The following is a 25758-nucleotide window of genomic DNA, read 5'->3' as shown; positions in this document are numbered from 1 at the left end:
ACATCTCAACTTATTTTTATGCTAGATGCAAACTTTAGAAATATAACAGGTGTACTGTTAATTTTGAGGACTTATAAATAAATCTCAAGAAAAGTCCTGGAGCAGAGATAAATAATAAGGGATAATAACATTTATCACTGTAGAGAATATATTGTAAGCTACTAATGGATGTGTAGTTTTATGATATTCTAATATTATCCTTTGTATATATCCACAGAGAAGACTTTAATGCTTTTCAAACTAACCTGGAATTATGGTCATTTCTAAGAAGAAAAGAAAAGTCGTATGTTTTTCTTAGTGTACAAGATTAATAGAATGGGACTGTTATAAACAGGAAGGAGAACACCTAGTTGATGGTGCAGAGGAAACTGCTGGCTGGAGGAAAAGGAATGCGGTGTTAGTATTCGGGAGTGTGAAAATTGTGTTTTTGTTAGAGCTGAGCTTCTGCAGGAAACAATTTGAAAACTGGATCCTATAGTGCTAGAAATTATGGTGCCATAAATTTTCTAATATTTGTATGTCCCTAAGAGACAGTATTGTTAAATTCTCTCTTTAAAGATAAATACCTTTTTTTTTTTTCTTAGTGGAAACTCTATGGAGAACTTTTTGGTATTTTGGAAGTAGCATATGCTAATTCAGTTTATCCAAGTGCTGAACTCAACTTTAAATTAATATTTGTGCTCTACTCCACCTAATTCCAAATTATAAAATTTATGAGGCAAATAATGAAAAAGCTGCCTTCAAGAATCATATAAATAATTCTCTAAGACATTGCAACAGCTTTAGTTGGCTCCCTAGAAAATGCACTGAGTGAGGAAAGTGGATTGGGCTCTGGCCCCAACTCTTCCACGTGCGCAAGCTCCAGTTGGACAGGGATCTTTCTTCTTTGATCTCTACTGTCTTACCAATGCTAAAATGGAATTCCTGACCTCAGCCAAGTGGTTTGACATCTCAGTGCCTATCTGAGGGTTAGCTTAGGGACTGGGCTTAGTTCCATGGTTTTCAAAGTATTCTCTTCCGCATGGATGCCACTTGTAAGTTAAAAAGTAAAAAAAAATCAAGTTATAAAAAAAGTTGCAGGTGAAAAAGAAAAAAGATTAAAACTAAAAAAACATGCACTTATTTATTAAAACGTTAATAAACACAACTGCAAGTCGAATGCATCATATGTTGTCTTTAAACACACTGGAGACCGTCAGTGCTTGCTTACTTGCTCTGCCCGATTATGCAATACTTAAAAGTGATCTCTATCAAACTTGCCTGATTTCGTGCTTGCAGCATCCCTGTTGACTAGTACCAGACCTAGTGTATTTGTAAACAAATAAATAAATGACTGTAGATTTAGGCCTTTTTTTTTTTTTGAGACGGAGTCTTTCTCTTGTTGCCCAATTTGGAGTGCAATGGCTCGATCTTGGCTCACTGCAACCTCTGCTTCCTGGCTTCAAGTGATTCTTCTGCCTCAGCCTCCCAAGTAGCTAGGGTTATAGGCCCCTGCCATCACATCCGGCTAATTTTTGTGTTTTTAATACAGACGGGGTTTCACCATGTTGGCCAGGCTAGTCTTGAACTCCTGACTTCAGGTGATTCACCAGCCTTGGCTTCCCAATGTGCTGAGATTATAGGCGTGAGCCACCGCACCTGGCTTAAACCTTTTTAAAAAGTACGATTAAGAGAGTTCGTAGCTCTTTACTAGTTCTGTTTTATTTTTTATTTTTTTATTTTTTAATTCAAGTTTTTATGGTCCACTTCTATAAAGTTGTGTCAGGGAATACAGTCCCATATCATCAGTGTGCCCTAGACTAGGCTTGGCATTTCTATCCAGTTCGTGCTGTCATTGTGTAATAAGCATGCGTATGGAAAGTAACTTCGTGTGTGTGCAACTCTTCAAATAAAGCTTCATCTGCTAGACAGGCTTGGGCAGGTCCCCTTCTGGGAGGATGGGAGTTTCTTGGTTGAGAGAACTAGTAAGTGAGCAAGTATTTGGACTCATGCCTACCACCACCTTTGAGCTTCCTGAAGGTCCATTATTAAGTTGTATAAGCCTTTGCTCCAAAACAGAATTATCTCGCTGGTTACTAGTCTAGGCCTTGCTTTTGTTTTTCTTACTTTCTTTTTTTTTTTTTTTTTGGTGAAGATTTTATTTTCCCCTCTTCCTTTATTAAAATCCTCTGAAGAGAGGCAAACACTTCAAAACCTTTTTACTGTAATAACTTATCTTCTGATTTCCCATTGGACTAATAGTCACCAACACTCCAAGCAGTTTTGTGTCTGTCATAAACTAACTTGTTCTCTGGCATCTGCCACTCCACTCCTTGCTGATTTTCATCCCTGGGTTTACTTGCCTCAGTTAGAAAGGTCAGTGTTGTGTGTGCTCCTTTCCTCTAGGTGGAAAGTAAATCTCATATAAAACCATCTTTCTCCCCTGCTGCGTAAAGCTCAACATGTATTTAAGTATCTTCCAATGAAAAAGCACTTTTCTGGAGATAGGAACATTGGAGATGAGGAGACTCATTAATAAATATTGCTTTTGTCTTCAGTGGAGGTGGAAATCTTGAATGCATAGACGTTTTTCTAAAAGATTATATAGGATGATGTTAAAGGGTTTAAATTATTGTCATTTCCGTGGAGTAGGGCTAGGATATAAGGTCAGGAACGAAAGATTAGGCAGAGCACTACCCTTCTGTACTGTGTTGGGGTTTTCTGATTGTTTTATTTTTGCCATCACTGTATTATTCTTTATAGTTTTACATGATTAGTTAAAACAACATAGAGACTGGTTGGGCGTGGTGGCTCATGCCTGTAATCCCATCACTTTAGGTGGCTGAGGTGGGCAGATCACTTAAGGCCAGGAGTTCAAGACCAGCCTGGCCAACATGGCAAAACCCCATCTCTACTAAAAAAAAAAAAAATACAAAAATTAATTACTTGGGAGTCTGAGGCATGAGAATCCAAGGAAGGCAGAGTTAGCAGTTTTTTTGTTTGTTTTTTGAGACAGAGTCTTGCTCTGTCTCCAGGCTCCATCTCAGCTCACTGCAACCTCTGCCTCCCAGGATCAAGAGATTCTCCTGCGTCAGCCTTCTGAGTAGCTGGCACTATAGGCACACACCACCACGCCCAGCTAATTTTTATATTTTTAGTAGAAACGAGGTTTCACCATGGTGGCCAGGATCGTCTCTTTACCTCGTGATCCACCCACCTCGGCCTCCCAAAGTGGTGGGATTACAGGTGTGAGCCACTGTGCCTGGCCAAATTATACTATTATTAACAAATTTCAAGGACATTTACCTCTCTATAAGAGTTTCTGCTTTTCCTAAAGTGATGCCGTGGAACAGATGACTTTTAAAATAAAGATTCTAGAGGATATCACTGAATCAATTTATATAGCTCCAAGTCCAAATGCAAATAATTTTTAAATTGTAATTTAGTATAATTTGAAAAAGGATGGTAGAATTTTATTTTATTTTATTTTTATATGTAACACCACCACCTCCCCCGTTTAAAAAAAAAAATGGAGGTTTTTTTTTGTGTGTGTGTCAGACAGTCTTGCTCTGTCATCCAGGCTATGGTGCAGTGGCACAATCTTGGCTCACAACCTCTGCCTCTGGAGTTCAAGTGATTCTTGTGCCTCAGTCTCCCAAGTAGCTGGGTTTATAGGCATGCACCACTATGCTTGGCTAAATTTTTTGTGGATTTTTTGGGATTTTTTAGTAGATACATGGTTTTACCATGTTGCCCAGGCTTGTTTCAAACTTCTGACCTCAGGCGAACCACCTGCCTCAGCCTCCCAAAGTGCTGGGATTACAGGCATGAGCCATCGTGCCTGACCTATGTACTATGTTTAAATGTGAACAGTGGTCATTACTGAAAGTTAGACTGATAGTTTTTCCTAATTTTTTCCTGAATATTCTATAATGTGCATGATGAGCTGATCTTATAATCAGTCGTTTTTGAAGGTTACCTCTCACTTTCAATAAAAGTGCTGTCACCTTGATCACCTACTTTTTTCCTTCTTTTCAGCATTTTGTTATAAAAACCTGCCTAGACACACCAGATAGCTTCAAAGTGGCCACGGTTTTTTTCAATGGATTAGACTCTGAATTACAACTGGCAATTTTCTAAAAATAAATTCTCTCTCAAACAATGAAATTTCTCATCATTGAGGATAATCAAAAGAATGATCTGTAGACTCTAGAGAAAATTCTAAAAAAGGTTTGTTAATCTATTAATTAAAGGGAATTTTGATTAATGGAAGCGTTATTAATTTAGAGTTTTTCTTTGTTGAAGGAAAAAATTACTTTGATGGGTAAATGCTAGAAAACTTTTTTTAAATCACTTGTTACTATATAACATTTTGTGTTTATGTGTATTGCTTTTGAAAAATATTTAAAATACTCTGTAAAAAATTTTTTTGAATAGTTTCTTAAAGTTTTGTTTTTAACTGACATACAGTAATTGTTCATATATGGGGTACAGCGTGGTGTTTCCATACACATATACATGTGTAATAATTAAGTCAGGGTGATTAGCATATTTATTACATCGAACACTTGTCATTTCTTTGTGATAAGAATAAACAAAATCTTTTCTTCAAGTTCTTTTGTCGTATATGATGCATTATTGTTAACTATAATAACTGTATTGCGCAATAGAACACTAGAGCTCATTCCTCCTAACTGGGACTGTACGTGTTCGCCAGTCGTTCCTCATCCCTGCCTCACTCCTGTTCTCTCCTCTGTCTCCAGGAAACTATTATTCTACTTTCTACTTTTACGATACCAACTTTTTCAGATTCTACATGACTGAAATCCTATGATATTTGCCTCCCAAAGTGCTGGGATTACAGGCCTGTGCCATCACTTCTGGCCTTAAAATACATATGGCTTCCTGTGTTTGCCATTGCTCCATGGTTCTATGTATACATAATCAATTTTATAATCGTTTGAAAGTAGGTCGCATGCACTTTCTGCCTTTATCCCTTATTTCTTCAGTGCTTATTTTGTAAAAATAAGATACTTTTCTTACAGAACAATGTAAAAAAAATTCAGTGAATTTAACATGGAAACCATAATTTTATCTCTATAGTCTATACTCCAACTTCTTAGGTTGCCCCAATAATGTGATATATATATTATACATGTATATGTATATATGACTATATAGATGAATATATATATGAATGACATATATACGTACATATTTTTTCCCAGTACAGCATTCAGTCCTGGAATGTGCATTGCGTTTAGCAATGTCCTTTTAAGTCTCCTGGAACAGTCCTTCAGCCTTTGTTTTGGAAAGATGTTGCCATTCATGAAGAATACAGACCAGTTGTTTTGGAGAATGTCCCTAGATATACATATATTTCCTGATGATTAGATATTTGGGTCGTATATTTTGGTTTAGAATACCACATGAACAGTATGTTCTAAGTGTAAAACATCTGGAGTTGCGGTGATTGTCTATTGTCCTTTGGTTAAGGGATTGTCTTGTTTCTCCAATGTGTAGTTACTATTTTTTAATTTATTTATGTGAAGATGTTTGGAGGCCCTGTCAGTATCCTGTTGATCATCAAACACTCCCCAGCACACACACCCACCCATATAGGTTTAGCATACCTGGATGACTCTTGCACAAATCAATTTTTACGTAATTATTGCAAAATAGCAATTTTCTAATTCAATGCTTCATTCTCTGTTTATTATTAGTTGACATTCTACTGAAAGAAAATCTTGTACATGCTTTCCTTTCCTTGTGTACTGAAAAATTTGTTTTCTTTAAAATGAATAAAAGTTATGAGCATGGACCTGTGGGTTTGTATTTTGTTGAATGGGTTATTAGCTATTGTTGTCCTTAGTTATTTGGAACCTCAAATTGTACTGCGCTAGGCCAGTCGAATCATCCTCAAGATGGCTCTTGTGTTGTTTCGATCTAGCTTGATTTTTTTAGGCGCTTTTGAATTTTCTAACACAAGATGTCCCAGGATCATAGTGAATGTCCCCTGCGCCAACCTTGGAATCAGCCATTTATCCAAGAAACCTTGGTTTCTTTCAGTAGGGAATGATATTTAGATCCTGTGGCACATATCTTTTTTTGCAAAAATGTTATTGCTTGTGACTCCTTGGGAATTGGCTTGAACTTCAAAAGAGGTTAAAACCTTTTCACTTAAGTGTATACAATTTTCTAATTATAAAAAAGATACGTATTTATGTACAGAAAATATAGACAAGTATAGGTAAGAAGAATAAAATGTGCCTTGAACCCATTACTCATGTTGACCACCATTTGATGTTAGTGTATTTTACATAGCCAAGATCACATCATGTATATAGAATGTTGCATTTTGCTGTATCTATATAGCATGTCATTGTTTTCTCAAAGGCATAGAAATTAGACAATTTCGTTTTTAAGTCACACATTGTGCATTAAGATTTCTCTTTTCTTTCTTTTTTTTTTATTTCCATTGATGCAATATCCTAAAGTAGAAAAAGGTTGTCTGCTGTTATTGAGCTTCTTTTTTTGCCTATCTGTGAAACCCATATTCTTGCCAGTCCTCTGCCCTCCCCCTAAATTGCATAAGATGCCAAATTACCAATTTCAAAAATAAATTGTTCGTGTCAAAGACTGGGTAACATGTATTTTGTACATTATAACTGTACTTTTGGTTTGAGATATGACTATTCAGTGATAAATTTATTTTTTCTAAAATTTGACACCAGTGTTTGGCAAATATGAGTAATTAGTTCAATGAAGTACATGCCTAGTTGCACTGGTATGTTTAGACCTGGGTACAAAATTATCAGCCCTTGAGAGCAGGGACCATCTCTGGCTTGCTAACCATTATTTCCTCTCTAGTGTAGGCTTTCTCAACCTCAGCACTTCATTGAAATTTCAGACAGAAGGGTCTTAACTTATTGAGAGCAGACGTTTTAGGGCACTTTGTTAAAATACCCTGAAACATTATATTTGAGGGATGAGTTTTCTAAAATCCAAAGTATGCTACAATGTGGGTAGTATATGTGTTTGTGTTTGTGTCTTTCAGAATGTTGAAAGACGTAAGAATGACATCAGCAAAATCAGACCATCTGGAAGATTGAATGAGCTGGCCAGCTGTTGGGGGAAGGGCAGGGCCTGGGAGATAACCCATCTGGGGAAAGTGCAAGGGCCCAGAGGAAGGAATGCACATCCCTTAAGGGGCCTCTTAGAAAAGTAGAATTGCATTAACTAGAGACCAGGGAGTGATTCCTAGAGTGAAAGGATTTTAGAAATTAATCTATACCTCTTAAAAGTTTTTGAAAATAGCTTCATTGAGATAAAGTAAATGACATTGTGTAGTTGCCTTAATTTGTTTCTATGAGAGGTTATACATGGATTTTTAAAATGTAGTTTTTGTAATATTCCTATTTTTATTTAAAAGAAGTTTGAAACAAGCATTTACAACTTAGGTCTAGTAATAAGTTTAAGGTGTAAAGTGGTTTTGGAAGTATTATAATAAAATGAAAACTTTATCATGGTGCCTTTATGGCTTTTTGTTTTGTTTGCTTGTTTGTTTTGTTTTGAGATAACATCTCACTCTGTCACCCAGGCTGGAGTGCAAGGGCCTGATCTCACTGCATCCTCTACCTCCCTGGTTCAAGCGATTCTTCTGCCTCAGCCTCCCGAGTAGCTGGGATTACAGGCATGCACCACCACACCCGGCTAATTTTGTATTTTTAATAGAGACTGGGCTTCTCTATTTTGATCAGGCTGGTCTCCCAACCTTATGTGATCTACCCGTCTTGGCCTCCTAAAGTGCTGGTATTATAGGCCTGAGCTGCCACACCCAGGATATGTTTTCTTAAAGGAGATTTACATTAGCATATTTTACTCAAGCGCTCTCTTTCACATGACGCAAGTTATTTGGGCTTTAATCATTCTTTATAAGGTCTTTAGTTGGCAGAAGTAAAGAGTCCACCATTAAAGTTCTTCACTGGAAAATATATACATTTTTGAAGAGACTATATGTTTAATGCTTTTCCTAAAAAATTATTTTTATTTTTTAAGAGATGGGATTTCACCATGTTGCCCAGGCTGGTCTCCAACTGAGCTCAAGCAATTCTTCTGCCCTAGCCTCCCAAATTGCTGGGAATCCTCGTCTGACCCTGTTTGATGCTTTTTTTTAAGTTATTTTTGTTATTTTATATTATTAAGGATAAGAATGAAGGGAATATGGATATGACAGCAATACCTTTATATTAAGAAAAAAGAGTATTAGACTTTATTTTGCCCTTAGAGCTGGACTATTGGCTATTTCAAATTTTAATTTTTTTCCAACTATTATAAATGCTGCAACTTTCAGAGTATTTGTTAGTAATTAAGCTTTTTGTATTTGCTGAGTGATTTTAAGTAGACAGAGGCTGTTACAAAATCGTGATCAGGATATTAAACAAGCTATGTTATTCCAGGCAACAAATTGTATAGTGTTATTATAGGCATATAGTTAGTTTATTGCTTGGAGTGTCAATAATTTAAACATTTAGAACCAACTTAATTGTTTTTGTTTTTTTTGAGAGAATAATGATACAATGTTACCAACCCAAAAGGTTTCTGGATTCCTTTATTTTCTGTAAAGAATTTTATGTCGCTTGTTCTTTTAATTTTAGCATAAATGGAAAGGAAAATAGTGTATAATTATGGGTAATTTTTAAAGTTTATTTTAATAGTAGATAAGTTTACTCATTTAAAATATAGAATAAAAGGTAATTCTTGAAACTTGAACACGAAGTACTTCATTAGTACTTTATGAGCATTGAGAAGTTTCTCAATTTTATTGAGTTTTGTGTGTTACATCTTTATGAAACATTTTATACTTTGGGAATGATATTGTTGTTCTACAATTTTTAGACTCTGAAGTCTTTTTTTCTAGCTTGGGCAACATGGGGAAACCCCATCTCCACCAAAATATATAAAAAATTAGCAAAAGTCTTTTTTCCCTAAAGGCTCAAACAATATTGACTGCACACAGAGTATTACTTTGAAATGTGTTAATTTTTTCTTTTTCCTCGCTATACCCACCTGGCTTTGAAATTTGTACAGAATACTCTTAGAACTACTTTGAGAAATATTAATTAAAAATTTCTATTCTTTAGGTGTATTTTTGTCTTTGTATCAAATTTAAGTATTTTGGGACCTAAGAATTGCATTGGAATTTCATGGCCCAACATAAGTAACCATCACCCACACTGTTCAAAGTTAGTTAATGGAAATAAAATAAAACTAAACATTTAGTTCCCTAGTCACTATCCACATTTCAAGGAATAAGTAATGGCTACCATATTAGATATTGCTGATGTAGAATGTTTCCAACATCACAGACACTTCTATTGGATACACTGCTCTAGAACAGGCGTTCACAAAGGACCACCTGGCGGTCCAATCTGGTCCACCACTTCGTATGTTAATATGAAATTTTATTGGAATACAGCCATGACTATTTGTTTACATATTGCTTATAGCTGCTTTCATACTGTCACAGCAGAATTGACTGATTGGAACAGAAACCTTATATCCTCCAGAGAGAGTAAAATATTTTCCTTTTATTTCTTTACAAAAAATGTTGTGTTCTCTGCTTTAGAGTATATATGCTCATAAAGTTGTTTGAATAACATATGCATAGCACATGTTAGTAATATAGCATGTTACATAAGGCAGGTTATCATAGTTCAAAGATGAGTCAGACCAGAACAGTCAAAAATAGAATCTAAGACCAAAGTGCTGAATAATTAGACAGGAGCAGTCATTCCCTTGTAGGGACAACTAGAAGATAAGTCCTCTGGTAGATCAGTTCTTTTCCAAAATGAAGAGAACTGAGGACGAGTCCCAGGTAAGACTGAACAGTCTACATCAAAGGTGCTAATCCATTTAAGGTGGGCTAGGCAACCAGAAGGATTAGTGCACAGTTGCCATGAGATGCATCCGTGTCAGAGTGGCTCATTGTCACACCTGGGCCTAGAGTCTCTTTGCAAGTTAAGGGACGGAATTTCCAAAAGATGCTAGGACAGTTAGAAGATTAACAGTGAGGTAGGGTGAAATAGATGTAATAGGTTAGATCTAAAAACCTTTCAATTTACACTTAAAATGGGAATTTACACGAAAGTGTTCATTAATGCAGTATCAAATTTTTAAATATTTGATTTGATTGAACAATTTTAGTATTCGTATAGCCTTTTACCATGTAGAGTATCCAAGAAATGTGGTCTCTTAGATGACATGAAATTCTTAAGTCCATTTTGTTTACCATTTTATGTACAATTTTAATACTGTTTTAAATCATGGAACTCTTCCATTTTGGTGGAATATGTGCTTATTTTGTGTGTGGCTTATGGTTTTTAAAACAGAAGCCAAATTGTCATGATGCAGAGGTTGTACCCCACAGGGATTTGTTTCTGAGGATACTGTTAGACTTTTATTTTTCTAAACATGTGTATTTTTAGTTATTAGATTTGAAACTGTACATTGTAGGGCAGTATACTAACAGCCTTTGACATTGGCCTAATAGGCCTTTGTTACTCTTTCTTTGTGATTTTCCTAGGTTGACACTAGCAGTTTCTTATTCAGTGTCCTTGGTTCTCTTGGGCCAGGGCTTTTATAAGTGCTCAGTGAGTACCTTATAAAGGCTGACCCTCACTGGATCAGATTATAGTGTAGCATGAAGAGCTAAATTTAGAGGGAAGCAGCGCCTCTGCTCCAAATAGTAACAGCTAAAGCCTAGACACTCTTGGAGAGCAGAATATCTTCATTTAGTCTGTCACCACCAGTGGGTGAGTTTTTGTTTGTTTTAGTTTTGGGTATTATATCAAAGTCCTTGCATACAGTTGTATGTTTAAGTGTTATTGTGTGTTTTTCTACATGGAATATATTGAGGGTATGAAAAGTAAGCCCACATAACTGGGTTATAAAGAAACCAACTTTTATGCTTAGAAGGGAAGTAATATAAAAGCTAAAGATTTTGAAAATACAGTAGTTCTTTCATATGCTGTGTTTGGTGGTACTTCTCCATTAACAGAAAAAAGAAATAGAAACAAGGTGCAGAGTTAATTAGGGAATTCCATGAGTTTGTATTCTAAACCCCAAAATAAAACTTTTAGGAAGGACTCACACTTTAGAATTTTTGAAATTACAAAGTAAAAACATCTTTAGCCTGGCACAGTGGTATGTACCTGTAATTCCCACTACTCAAGAGGCTGAGATGGGAGAATTGCTTGAGTCCAGGAGTTTGAAGTCACCCTAGTCAACATAGTAAGACCCTCATCTCTAAGGAAGTAGAGAGAGAAGGGAGGGAGGGAGGAAGGGAGGGAAGGAAGGGAGGAAGAGAAAGAAAAAGGAAGGACAGAAGAAGAAAAACATTGTTGGTAGAGAAGTCTGTTGGAGACATTCTGTCTAGTTGAGCTACATTCTTTTTGCATCTTAGTACAAGGCCCAAATTCTTGACACATATTTTTCTTTGCTAACACAAATAAATTTTGTATAATATTTGTATTTGGGAGGTATGGAGACAGTGATACATGTATATTATCACCACCTTTGCAACAATGAAGTATTTGCTGATCCTGAGTGAATTTGTTTATAATGCCAGCAGGAAAGTTTGTGAATGAAACTATTGCAGTGAATATAAATGATGCATTAGAAGCTCTATTTTCAACATCCATCAAATGAAATTGGAATTCATTGATTAAGTTTATAGCATTTGTAATGATTTCAGTGTGTTGCTGTTGGCCCATACACATAAGCAATCAAATACTTTGTTCTCCTTCTGGTCTGTGCTTCTTTTCTTTTTTTTGAGGTGGACTTTCGCTCTTGTTGCCCAGGCTGGAGTGCAGTGGTGGGATCTCGGCTCAGTGCAACCTCCACCTCCTGGGTTCAAACGATTCTCCTGACTCAGCCTCCTAAGTAGCTGGAGTTATAGGCTTGCGCCACTACGCCGGCTAATTTTTTGTATTTTTAGTAGAGACCAGTTTCACCGTGTTGGCCAGGCTGGTCTCCAAATCCTGACCTCAAGTTATCTGCCCACCTCCACTTCCCAAAGTGCTGTGATTACAGGCGCCAGCCTGGCCTGGTCTCCATTTCTGTTGTTTGAACTATTACATTGTGTTGCAAATGTTTGAATTTTATCCCTTCCAGTGAGTTCCTCAAGGGCATGGATTCTGGCTTAATGACCTTTTTATCCCCAAACGAGATGTATTAAGTTCATTTTACTTTACAGGTTTGATAAAAATTCTTTCTCAAACCATGTAATAATTTACTTTATGTATTTTTATGTGACTTTTAATTAGTTTCCCTTCTAAAATAATGATTGACTTAAAGTTTTCAATAATAAACAGATTTTTTTATGTGAATCTACAAGTTTCTCTTTTATGCAGTGAGAAGGAAGATTTGGCATATAAATAATTTTTGTATATTCTTAAGGATTTTAAAAAAAAAACTTTCAGGAGTAATTAGATTACTTGAGTACTGTAAATTTTTTATTGTTTGATGGTGTAAATAAGGAAATCTAGACATTTTCAAATGAATGTCTAAAAGCTTTGGAAGGTAATTAAATAATTTGCTTGAATAATGCATGTTATATTGAATGTTTGGCCTTCATAATTTAAGCAATCTAGGCATATTTTCAGTTTATCTTTATGTCAGCAAGCGTAGTCTCAATTTTTAAGAAGTCACGTGGAGCAAGCTTTACGTGTTTTCAAAGATAACATACTACATTTTTAAAAATTGTGTATTAAATCCACTAAAATAATATGAAGTACCCAAATCCCTGTCCATTAAGATACACCAAAAAATAAAAAATCTATTACCCATTTCTTGTATGTTTCTTAAATTGTTGTTGCATTAAAAACCATTTATTCTGTACACTCTCCTTTTAACCAAGTACTTTACATTCTTTTATTCAGCTTGCTTTTTTTAACTATCATATGCCTTGAGCATGTCTCCTTATCAGTTCAGCAACTTATTTAAAAATTATTTATTATATGTTTATACTTTGCTCAGTGTAAAAGATGCAGAATGGAGGAGCTAAAGGAACACTATGGAGTAAAAAACCTACAAGGTTCCTGTCCTAGTGAAGGTTACTCTCATGGGGGATCTAGACCCCAAACAAACAGATAACAATAAAGTGGCAGGTGCTGCTAAAGAAAAGTAAAGCTAGGTAAGGAGAGTGAGTGACAAGGGGCCACTTTGGTGGAGATGGTCAGAGAACTCCCTTTGCAGGGAGGCACTTGAATGAGTGCAAGAAGATTGCCATGTGGAGAGCTGGGGAAGATCTTTCCTGAAAGAGAGGCAGTTATAGAATCTCAGAATGCAAAACTTATCTGGCCTGTTGGAAGAACAACAAAGAGATCGATGTGACTGTAACTCGGTGAGTGATGAGATGAGATGTGTATTGAATACACATACGTAGTCAGAAAATAGACATATATGGATCAGAAATGTAGTGCAGTTAAATCTAATTCATTCTTTCATAAAGCTTCATGGTGTTCCACTTGGTGGCTAGATTATCACTTATTTGAGGGCATTTCATGTTCCATTTTTTATGTGTCCAACAATGCTGCAACTAAATCCTTTTACATATACAAGTATATTTGCATCCTTGTGTGAATAAAACTGTAGGATAAATTCCCAGTAAGGTATTGCTGGACCAAGGTTATGCCCATGTAAATATTTATAGATACTCACCAAATTCTTCCTCAAAATATAGCATGGAATTTAACCTTTACGTCAAAGTTGGTGTCTGTGGTTGTTTTTCCTGTGTCCTTTGCCAACACTGAGTATTGGTAAACTTCAAAATTTTTGCTAGTCCAAGTTAAAATTAGATGTCATTTTTAAAAGTACATTTAGGCCAGGCGCAGTGGCTCACCCCTGTCATCCCAGCACTTTGGGAGGCCAAGGCAGGTGGATCACAAGCTCAGGAGTTCAAGACCAGTCTGGCCAACATGGTGAAACCGCATCTCTACTAAAAACACAAAAATTAGCAGGGCATGGTGGTGCGCACCTGTAGTCCCAGCTTCTCAAGAGGCTGAGGTAGGAGAATTGCATGAACCCTGGAGGCAGAGGTTGAAGTGACCTGCGATCGTGCCACTGCACTCTAGTCTGGGCGACAGAGTGAGACTCTGTCTCGTAAAAAAGAAAAGTATATTTAGTAATGGGTGAGCTTGAACATACGTTCAACCAACCAACATATTAGCTGTATATTTTTCATATAAATTGCTTATTTGAAATACTTAATATTTATTTTCTTTATTTTCAGAAATTTTATGAATAAGCATCAGAAGCCAGTGCTAACAGGCCAGCGGTTCAAAACTCGGAAAAGGGGTAGGTTGTGTATGTGTGTGTTTAAAGTTGCAACCAAAATATAACATTGGAGAAGAACAATCTGAATGACACCTGTTTTCCCCCACCTCACTAATTATACTCATTTGAACTCTTGGTGTAGAATCTGAAGTGCTTTGGTCAAACGATAGAACTGCCAATTACTTAGGTGTTTGAAGTTGGACAAGTTATTTAATTTGCCTGAGCTACTTGTTTTCATCTACAGAATGGATAATTATCTTTGTTCAGGTTGTCTTACTTTCATGTGAGGTTATGAAGGCAATTGATAAATATTACTGGTTTTGGCATTAGCATTTGTATTTGGTTTTTGCTTTCTTGGTTGTTTTAGGAAAACATGGATGACAAAGATGATAAAATGAAAAGAAAAGTAAATTAGGAAGTGAGATATTGTAGAGTTTTTAAATTTTTTAGAAACAAGGAAGTTAAAACAAATCTACTGCTGTAAATTCCCCTTAAAAACCATCTTTTCAAATGTCTTTAATTGTGGGAAGAGTAGTTATAGACCCATTTTGATGACTGATAAAATTTCTATTTGTGTGAGTGACTTTTTTTTTATATATAAAAGTCTCATCTTAGCATATATTTTGTGTAAATAAGATTTTATTTTATTTTTTTAAAGTCAGGGACTTGCTCTGTCACCCAGGTTGGAGGGCAGTGGTGTGATGATAGCTCACTGCAGCCTCAAACACCTGGCTCAAGTGGTCCTTTCACCTCAGCCTCCCAAGTAGCTAGGACTATAGGTGCACACCACCACACCTGGCTAACTTTTTAAAAATTTTTCTGGAGAGACAGGATCTCAAACTCCTGGTCTCAAGCAGTCCTCGTGCCTCAGCCTCCCAAGGTGCTGGGATTGCAGATGTGAGCCATTGCACCTGACCTGTATAAAGACTATTTTATATATTTATTTATTTTAAATTAGTTATTGGCTTATTTACTTTTTAGATAGGGTCTTGCTCTGACACCCAGGCTAGAATGCAGAGGTGCAATCACAGCTACTGCAGCCTCAACCTCCTGGGCTCAAGTGCTTCTCCCACTTCAGCCACCCAAGTAGCCACCATGCCCAGCTATTTATTTATTTATTTATTTATTGAGACAGAATTTTGCTCTTGTAGCCCAGGCTGGAGTGCAGTGGCACCATCTCAGCTCACCACCACCTCCACTTCCCAGGTTTAAGCGATTCTCCTGCCTCAGCCTCCCAAGTAGCTAGGATTATAGGCATGTGCCACCACGCTCAGCTAATTTTGTATTTTTAGCAGAGCGAGGGTTTCTCTGTGTTAGTCAGGCTGGTCTCAAACTCCCAACCTCCGGTGATCCGCCTACCTCGGCCTCCCAAAGTGCTGGGATTACAGGCATGAGCCACCATGCCCAGCCAATTTTTAAATTTTTGTGGAGACAGTATCTTGCCATGTTGTTGAAGCTGGGCTCAAGCGATGTTCATGCCTCAGCCTCCCATAGGGATTACAGGCATGAGCCACCACAGCCAGCCAAGAATATTTTAAACACAATTTTATATTTAGTCAGTTTTGCATAATTATATAGAGGTCTTCTTGAATGTAAGAATAGCTGAACTGAAACTCACTAGGGAAACTTTTTCAAAGAGGAAACATGATATACATGATGAAGTTAAATAAAGTTGAAGGGAATTACTGAAAAAGATTTAAGGAAGTATATATAAAGATAAAATATGTTGGAGCAGAATCCCATGTACTGATCTTGGAGGGCTAAATTATTTCATTGATAACTGAGTTTAGATTCCTTTGGCAGTCAGTGTTAAGCAGCCTGTGTTCTCTTGCAGTGCTATGTCCATTTAAGCAGCAAGTCTAGTCATGTAGACAGAAAAGAAATTGCCATATAATAGATCATTTGGGTCAGAAGCGTCTACAAGATTCACTAGAAAGCAGTAAGACTGAATTTAAATCTCTGCTGTCTGCTGGGAAGCTTCATGTTCACAGTAAAATATGCAGATTAAAAAAAGTTAAGTAAGCACAAAATAGTCACTTTGTATAGTTTTTCTGTTTTGCACTCCCCTTTTCCTATTTCTTTTTGTTTCTGGCCTATCCCCATAAGAAGAATGAATACAAGTACAGCCTGAGCCACTTCTCATTTAGTCCTCATCTTAGTCTTACAAATTGTGCCGCACTACATTCCTGCTTGGAATCTGGAAGCAGATATCAAACCCAAAGTGCTCACTAGAATGCATTCATAGTCTCACTGTTTAAAGCAGCCTTGGAAGAAAAGACGTGGAAGGTTTTAAAAGGATTTAACAGGCATGAACAATATAGTTCAGAAACTTAATTACAGTTAAAGTATCGTGGAGCCTACTAGTGTGACAATAGCCAATATATGTCCAACTAGGAGGCACAGAAATGTTTGCCATTGCCTGCTGCTGGGGGAACGTGTTAATCTCAGAGCTGGATCTCCAGCTCAAGTGGCTTTATTAGTGTGACGTGAATTCACGGGAACTGAGCTCAAGAGAGGGCCCTAGAATGTGTTGCACAATAGCAGATGTGAGTCAGCGAGTAAACTGGCCCTTACAGTTTGTCTACAGTTTAGAACCAGAAAGTTTTCTCTCATTCAGAACAGGGTTTGTCCCTGAATCACTTAGTGGTCAAGATTGTGCTGTTGGAGTACTCAGGGAGAGCCACTGAGAAATATATATTATTTGCCAGTTAATCTGGATTTATATAACTCATATCCCTTGGGGATTTAAGCAACACTTGGGCCATTTTGTGCCAAACTGCTGATGGGAGGAAAAAATTGAGTCAACCTCATTTTCTGTTCCTCTTAGTAGTGAAATGCCTCTTGATGATTTCTCATCCTTAACTTTTCTTTGCTATTATGAAGGGGCTGACTTCAAATAAATGGTTAGCAATTTTGTAGAGCTAGGAAAAATTACTACTGAGGATATTTCAAGGTCCTTGTGATAGGCTGTTCTCTGAAGATATTTCCTCACTTTGAAACATTTCTTAGCAAAGCCAGTGCTCCTGCATGCCAAGTTAATATGACAATCTATTTCTTATTGCTTAGCATTAAAATACAAACATCGTGGTAGGACACATTCTATAACAGAACTCTAATCAGATTCTCTTTTCCTTTATGAAATACATCTTGCTTATGATACATTCTCCAAAGTAATTATGTTTTCTACTGTGGCTTGTGGAAATCTGAAAGAATGAACATTTCTCCCCAAGCAATTGGGTTATGCTTTGCTAAATGAAACATTTAATAAACGAACTGGTCTTTCTGTACATTTTTAGAAAAATTGGATTGTAATTACTGAAAACAAGAGAGAGGAGAAAAAAAGGCCAAACTGCAGGCATTCAGCATGACCATGTGCTCAGGTTTCTCCCTGAGACTTTTAGCTCTGTGATAATGGTTTTGTTGTTGTTGTTTTAGTTAGATTCTTGCTCTGTCTTCTAGGCTGGAGATCAGTGGTGCAATCTCAGCTCACTGCAGCCTCTGTCTCCCGGATTCATGATTCCTGTGCCTCAGCCTCCCAAATAGCTGGGATTACAGGCGTGCATTGCCACGCTTAGCTAATTTTTATATTTTTTTAGTAGACAGACAGGATGTTTCACCATGTTGCCCAGGCTGGTCTCAGAACTGGCCTCCAGTAATCCATCCACCTTGGCCTCCCAAAGTGCTGGGATTACAGGCATGGAGCCACCACGCCCAGGCATGTAATATTGGTTTTTAAATCACTTTTAGCTTTATAGTAAGTGGTATTAATAACTAAATGAGTAGACATTTAAATCTGGAAAGATATGTGTTTATGTATATATATAATTAGAAAATACATTTGATTTTACAGGAAAAGAAAGAAAATATGTGATTTTAAAAACTCAGTACTATACCTCAGTGACAGTCAGAAAGGGATGTAGGTTCTGTTATTATATCACTTCACTAACATGTTTTTAACCAGTTACTGTGGTTCCCACAGTAAGCAAGTTAGATAACGTGTAGGAGGCATATTTGAGTGTCAGAATTAGGCCCATTTCTTCTCTGTGTCAGTACAAGGTCTGTTAATGACTAACTCTTGAGTGCCACAATTGTGATTCACCAGCACGATTTAAATTGGAGATCCTAATTATATCCTTCTCACTTTAAGGGAGACTTGAACTGCCAAATGGAAACCCAAGAAGGCAATGGCATATTTTCATTCAAATTTTATTAGTATTTCTGCTAGACTGTCCTCTAATAAAATACAAACTACATTACTGTAGTTTCAGATGAAAAAGACTCGTTAGGTCAAATGTTGTCTTATTTCTCAAATTTCCATTAGTGTTCTTGCCATTTCCTTATGTGGGAATTTTCTAGTCTTCTTGATGAGCACTTTGTTTTAGTAGTTGGGAGCTTTTTTTGGCCTGCAAAACAGTTATTAGTCCTATCAGGTCTATCATGACTTTTTAAGATTCCCAACCTGTAAGTAATCATTTTGACTACCGCCCTATTGCTCACTGTTGAAATATCCTTGGTTGTAATATGCTATCTTCCTTTTCTCTTTGTTGGTAATTCTTTTGGAATGGAAGAATGAAGATACTTTTACAAAACAAGTTTTTAAGTTGTGTCTTAAATTCAAAACAAAGTCCTCTGCATGGATTCCTGGCATAGTCTGGGTTTCTCCTTATTTATCCACTTATATTTCCCAGTGCCTCCATTTGTAATTTTCAAATCATCAAAATCTGTTCTACCCACTGAATCAACATCCAACCATGTGGGGATGTGGGGATGACCTTATTTGATTTTGGAACTGGTCTCAAGACTTAATAGCATGTACTTTTACTTCTGCCATTCTCATAGGAAAGAAAATATCTTTTTTCCAATAGGAAAGGATAATTGCCTGTTGGCTAGACCCTGACTGGAAAGTGAAGTTTTCTGTATCTGTCACTGGGTTCCTTTTGTATGGAAACAGTTATCCCCTCCTCCAGCTCCACCTAATATATTCCTCTAGAATTCCTCTCCATTTCCTCCCCCTCTACACAACAAGACGCTAATTATATTTTTTCTGCAGTCACTATTTGCACGTTCTTGACTGCATAATGTTTTGCTTACAGCATCAAAAGGACTTTTTATCTCTTGTTCATGATGAATATTGTCCCAGCTAATTTATGTGTGTCTTTATGGTATCTCACACTGCGTGACTCTGACTGGCACTGGGAATGCCATTCTTCTGTGATTCTCATCCTGATGTAGCTAGTGTTAACCACTTACAACCCTGCCCTTCTGTTAGACCACTATAAGCAGTACAAACTAGGCAGTTGCTGTGTGGCTCTAAAATGTAGTTTTTAATTTTATCAAGGTTATGCATGCACGTAGTATGGCTAGTTCTTGATTTTTCTGTTGGAGATATTAAATATGCCTTTTCTACTATGGAAAATGATGATTCAGCTCTTTCATTGCTCGCTTCCCCCACCCCCATACTTCCAGTCCTTCTCTATTCTTTCATTGTATCATAGTTTCAGCTACATCAATGTTTAGAGTTTATATTTCTGTGACTTTTTACATGCTATTCACAGCTGAACTGTGATATGATTGCATTTTTTAAAAATTAACACCATTTTGTTACCTCTATTTAATAGTGTAATTCTCTCTTGAGTGGGGGGCTTAGTTTTCTGTGTTTAAAATTAGCCAACCCTAACCTTTCCCTTTGTTGTGTGAATCCCTTAATACAAAACACTTAAGGAAAAGCTTGAAATATCCTTTCACCACTATCCACAGGAATACTATTGCCTGTCTTGTTTTTTCCCTCTTGCCTGCGATCTCATGACTTAATCTTGAGTTATTAACTATTTTTGAGGCCTTGGGTGTTTCATTATATGTATGTTCATATTGCTCTTCCCTTGATTAGTAGTTTGGCTGGACCAGGCACAGTGTCTCATGCCTGTAATCCCAGTACTTTGGGAGGCCAAGGCAGGTGGATCTCTTGAGGCCAAGAGTTTGAGACTAGACTGTGCAACATGGCAAGATCCTGTCTGTACTGAAAATACAAAAATTAGCCACATGTGGTGGCATGTACCTGTAGTCGCAGCCACTCGGGAAGCTGAAGCAGGAAAATCACTTGAACCCAGGAGGCAGAGGTTGCACAGAGCCTAGATTGCGCCACGGGCATTCAGCCTGGATGACAGATCCTGTCTCAAAAAATAATTTTTTTTGGCTGAATGCTAACAAGAATTCTAGGCTGGAAATTCTTTTTTCTAAGAATTTTGAAGAAATGTCTTCTGGTGCCTGGTATTTCTCTTAAGCAATTGAGTTTCTTGATACTTTTTACATATTGCTTGTTGTTTTTTTGTTTTTGTTTTTGATTCTGTTTTGCTCCAGAAACTTCGGACAGTTGCTTTGTTCCCAGTATTCTGAAATCTCACAGTAGTCAATGTGCTTGTGTGAATCCACTTTCAATCTTTGTGCTGGGTTCCCAGATAGCCATGTGCTTGGGAACACTGACATCTTTCAATTCTAGGAGGTTTATTAAAATTTTTTTTTAAATTTCCTTTGCTGGCTGGGTGTGGTGGCGCACGCCTGTAATCCCAGCACTTTGGAAGGCCGAGGTGGGTGGATCACGAGGTCAAAAGATCGAGACCATCCTGGTCAACATGGTGAAACCCCGTCTCTACTAAAAATACAAAAAATTAGCTGGGCATGGTGGCGCATGCCTGTAATCCCAGGTACTCAGGAGGCTGAGGCAGGAGAATTGCCTGAACCCAGGAGGCGGTGGTTGCGGTGAGATGAGATCGCGCCATTGCACTCCAGCCTGGGTAACAAGAGCGAAACTCTGTCTAAAAAAAAAAACAAAAACTTCCTTTGCTTTGTTTTGTCATTCTGCCTTTCTGTGAGATGTATTTTTTGGATATTTGACAGATCTGCCTTTTTTTCTCTTCTTTTTACTATTTTCTAGGTCTTTGACCTTTTTTCCTAGTTTCTAAAAGATAATCTTAGCTTCCTCTTAATGCTTCCGTTGAGTTTTTTACTTTTTCTTTTTTTTTTTTTGAGACGGAATCTTGCTCTGTCACCCAGGCTGTAGTGCAGTGGCACAATCTTGGCTCATGTCATCCTCTGCCACTGGGTTCAAGCGATTCCCCTGACTCAGCCCCCCGAGTAGCTGGGACTACAGCTGCACATCACCACACCTGGCTAATTATTTTGTATTTTAGTAGAGACTGGGTTTCACCATGTTGGCCAGGATGGCCTGGATTTCCTGACCTCGTGATCCGCTTGTCTCGGCCTCCCAAAGTGCAGTGATTACAGGTGTACAGGTGAGCCACTGTGCCCAGCTGTTTTTTACTTTTTCTATCATATTTTTTATTTCCAAGAACTCTTTATTTATGAAATATTTTATAGTATTCTCTTCCTTCCCTCCCTCCACTTTTGTTGCAATATCTCTCACCTTACTCTTAGACATATCTATGATATGATTTTTTTTCATTCGAAGTTTTGGGTTCATCCTTTGCTTGTCTCTCCTCACATCCAGTCTTATTCTCCTCTGTTGGTGGGGAGAAAAGAGTAATGTCCTTTGAGTTGAACTACAGACACTTTACCTTTAATCCACTCATTTATTTCCACCTAATCTGTCATGTAGTTTGTCATCTTCACTTCTTTTCAACAGTATATGATCCCTGCCTTGTTCAAGACCTGGCTCCAAGCCAACCTTCTGCAAGGTCTTGCTAGAGTCTAGATTAAAACTCCTTCCAAACCCAGACTCCCAGTCACCACATCAAACTACTCAGGCTCATGTGTCTGTTTCACTGTAACAGCTCATTTATGCTTTTAATGTGTGCCTTTGTGATCACTCTGTATTTGTCTTATCCACTTTGCTAAGAAAAAAAAGCTATATGATATCTATATCCCTGTTAATCCTCTAAAGCACCACAAAATCAAAACCGTTTTTATAATAATACCAAGATATCATTCATGTGTTTCACACATTCTCTCATAATTTTACAGTGGAGTTTTCTAGAGTTTAAGGATATGTGATTTTGCAATAGATTGAATGCAGTGGATATGAAAATTGATCTGTCTACCATTAAGCCAGGCATTAAAGAGATTCGCAAGAGTATAAAACAGTACTATCCTTCTCACTAATTTTTTTGTTAAATAAATAATATAAAATGTTTCGTTTTAATTTCTTAAAATAAGTTTCCATAGATTGAAATTCCATAAACAAAAACTCCCTTTAGAATGCTTTGTAATTAGGATTCCAAAGAGCCTTTTTCCAAAGAATCTTTTGGAATCCTAATTCCAAATATACATTTTATGCGTCAAGAGGTCATGAGACCAAAATATTTAGTACATCCTGTTCTGAAGCTGTAGATATACATATATGGCTTATTACATTTATTAAATGTTTAAGTACTCTCAATAAATTCTTTAATTTTTTTTTTTTTTTTTTTTTTTTTTTTTGAGATGGAGTTTCACTCTTGTCCCCCCAGGCTGGAGTGCAATGGTGCCATCTGTGCTCACTGCAGCCTCCACCTCCTGGGTTCAAGTGATCCTCCTGCCTTAGCCTCCCAAGTAGCTGGGATTACAGATAACTGCTACCATGCCGAGCTAATTTTTTATATTTTTAATAGAGACAGGGTTTCACCATGTTGGCCAGGCTGGTCTCGAATTCCTGACCTCAAGTGATCCAACCACCTCGGCTTCCCAAAGTGCTGGGATCATAGGCATGAGTCAATGCGCCCAGCCTGTAGTTACTTCTTTTAAAAAGAGATATCCCTCCTTATTCCCCACTACCATCTTTGTTTGTTTATATTTGTATATTCTCCTGCATTCTTTGGAATACTCTGTAGATTTTTTTCCCGTCCCTTAGATAAAATAGAATTAAGTTTTGATTGTTATACTATCGGTATTTATTTATTTGATGGTTATTTTAAATTGTTTTATTATAGATGAAAAAGAGAAATTCGAACCTACAGTCTTCAGGGATACACTTGTCCAAGGGCTTAATGAGGCTGGTGATGATCTTGAAGCTGTAGCCAAATTTCTGGACTCTACAGGCTCAAGATTAGATTATCGTCGCTATGCAGACACGCTCTTCGATATCCTGGTGGCCGGCAGTATGCTTGGTAAATGTGCATTATCACATCTTGGAGTATATTTATATATTTTTAATTCATTGAAGTATTTTCTTGTAAGATAGAGTCTTTATAAGTTTATTTTTATTGGAGTTGATAAAAAATACAAATGGAAGCTTATGATTTTTACCTGATTTAGGATTTGGAATAGTATTAATGCGGATGTGAAATTATTGTGAAATTATTGGTTAATAGAGGTATAGAATGAAAGACTTTGGTTGACATTACTACAAACTTGGCCACTTTGCTTCACCTGAAAGCCACCTTTCTCATATGTCCCTAGTCTTTCAGTGTTTTTGGAGGGGCCATAAAAGGGGTAATTTCTGCAAAAGACTATAACTTAGTGTATAAATTTTAAAGATGTAATTAATCCCATTTCATCTATAAATAATAAAACATATAAAGAAGTACAGTTTAAACCTGGTTTTTGAAAAATCATTTAAATTGTAAGTATAGGGGAACAGGATGGCCAAATAGGCACAACTCCGGTGCACAACACCCAGCGAGAGAGACGCAGAAATAGAGACATCTCCTAGCTCCAACCAAGGTACCAGGTACCTTTCAAGAAGTCTGGTCGGATGGTGAGCAAAGCCCAGGCAGAGCAGACTGAGGCGGGGAGTGATGCTGCTTCACCCAGAAAGTACATCTGACTGGTGAGTCGGAGGCTCCCCTTCCGGCACCTTGGTCCAGATACAGCGTTTCCCCTAAAGCCTCAGCAATACACGGAACAGGGGATCTTTACCAGTCAAGCACTGGGAATTACATGCATAGAGTTGAATAATAATCCAGGACAATGTCCCGGATTGTTGCACAGATCTAAGCAAACTGATAAGCCCATAGCTGGTCGGGAGAGCCTGCAGACCAAGCCATCACCCCCTCCCCCTGCCCAGAGAGAGGGAGCTGAAAGCTGGAGACAGACAATGCAGTTGGGTGGGTCCCTACCCTCCCCCACAAACCCCAGAGGGCAGAAGCACTAACTCTGGCAGGTTGCACAGCCAGTGCCTCAGTCTGAACTAAACCCTGAATGATCCAGCTCCGTGGAGGAAAGGCCAACCCACCATTAAAGAGGCAGGACTAGGCTTCATGTTTTAACAAAAAACACAGGAAACCTACTTAGCAACTGGATGGTGTTCTTGACCACCCAGCAGTGCCTCCAGGTCAGTGGAAGATGCGGTCCTAACCTTTCAGTGTAAACAAAAAAGACACAGGAAGCCTACCTAGTAACCTGAAGGAGTCCCTGGAAACCCAGTAGCTCCTCCACAGGCAGACAAGCAACCTCATCAAGCATCTCCCTATGATCAGAGCCAGGTAAATCCACGAAGATGGAAAAAAACCAGTGCAAAAGTGATGAAACCATCGAAGACCAGAATGCCTCTTCACCTTCAAGGGATCACAACTCCACATCAACATGGGAACACAACATGACCGAGAAAGAGTGTGACGAATTGACAGAAACGGGCTTCATAAGGTGGGTAATAACAAACGTTTCTGATCTAAAGAAACACGTTCTAACCCAATGCAAAGAAACTAAAAACCTTGAAAAAAGGTTAGATGAAATGCTAACTAGGATAACCAGCTTAGAGACGAACATAAATGGCTTGATGGAGCCGAAAAACACAACACAAGAACTACTTGAATCAGACACAAGTTTTAATAGCCGAATTGATCAAGCCGAAGAAAGGATATCAGAGATTTAACATCAACTCAATGAAATAAAAAGAGAAGACAAGACAGGAGAAAAAAGAGCAAAAAGAAAAGAGCAAAGCCTCCAAGAAATATGGGATTATGTGAAAAGACCTAATCTATCCTTCATCAGTGTACCTGAATGTGACGGGGAGAATGAATCCAAGCTAGAAAACACGTTCTAGGATATTATCCAGGAGAAACGTCCCCAGCCTAGCAAGGCAGTCCAACATGGAAATCCAAAAAATATAGAGAACTCCACAAAAGTATTCCTCAAGAAGAGCAACCCCAAGGCACATAATCATCAGATTCAGCAGGGTTGAAATGAAGGAAGAAACGCTATGGGCAGCCAGAGAGAAAGGACAGGTCACGCACAGAGGGAAGCCAATCAGACTCACAGCGGATCTCTTGGCAGAAACCCTAAAAGCAAGAAGAGAGTGGGAGTCAATATTCAACATCTGTAAAGAAAAGAACTTTCAACCCAGAATCTGAAGTCCAGCCAAACTAAGCTTCATAAGTGAAGGAGAAATAAAATCCTTTATGGACAAGCAATTACTGAGAGATTTCGTCACCACCAGACCTGCCTTATGAGAGCTTCTGAAAGAAACACTAAACACAGAAAGGAACAAGTACCAGCCACTGCAAAAGCACA

At 37.6% G+C, this 25758-nt stretch overlaps 1 protein-coding gene across 3 annotated transcripts in view; it reads left to right on the top strand.

Moving 5' to 3' along the window:
* The window catches only part of BZW2 (basic leucine zipper and W2 domains 2), a 63243-nt gene that overhangs the window by 5115 nt on the left and 32370 nt on the right, over positions 1–25758 (top strand). For 2 of the 3 annotated variants that reach the window (XM_032286712.1, XM_032286711.1), the window contains exons 2-3: positions 14273–14337; positions 23238–23414. In XM_032286712.1, coding sequence (XP_032142603.1) covers positions 14280–14337; positions 23238–23414 — 235 coding nt within the window. In that variant the 5' untranslated portion in view covers positions 14273–14279. Of the gene's footprint in view, positions 1–10676; positions 10794–14272; positions 14338–23237; positions 23415–25758 lie in introns of those variants that run through there. The other variant, XM_032286710.1, reaches the window with a different exon arrangement.

The sequence above is a fragment of the Sapajus apella genome, unplaced genomic scaffold (genome assembly GCF_009761245.1).
Source record: "Sapajus apella isolate SASKATOON/1434 unplaced genomic scaffold, GSC_monkey_1.0 scaffold19, whole genome shotgun sequence".
Lineage (NCBI taxonomy): Eukaryota > Metazoa > Chordata > Mammalia > Primates > Cebidae > Sapajus > Sapajus apella.
This window is presented reverse-complemented; position numbering and strand designations above follow the sequence as displayed.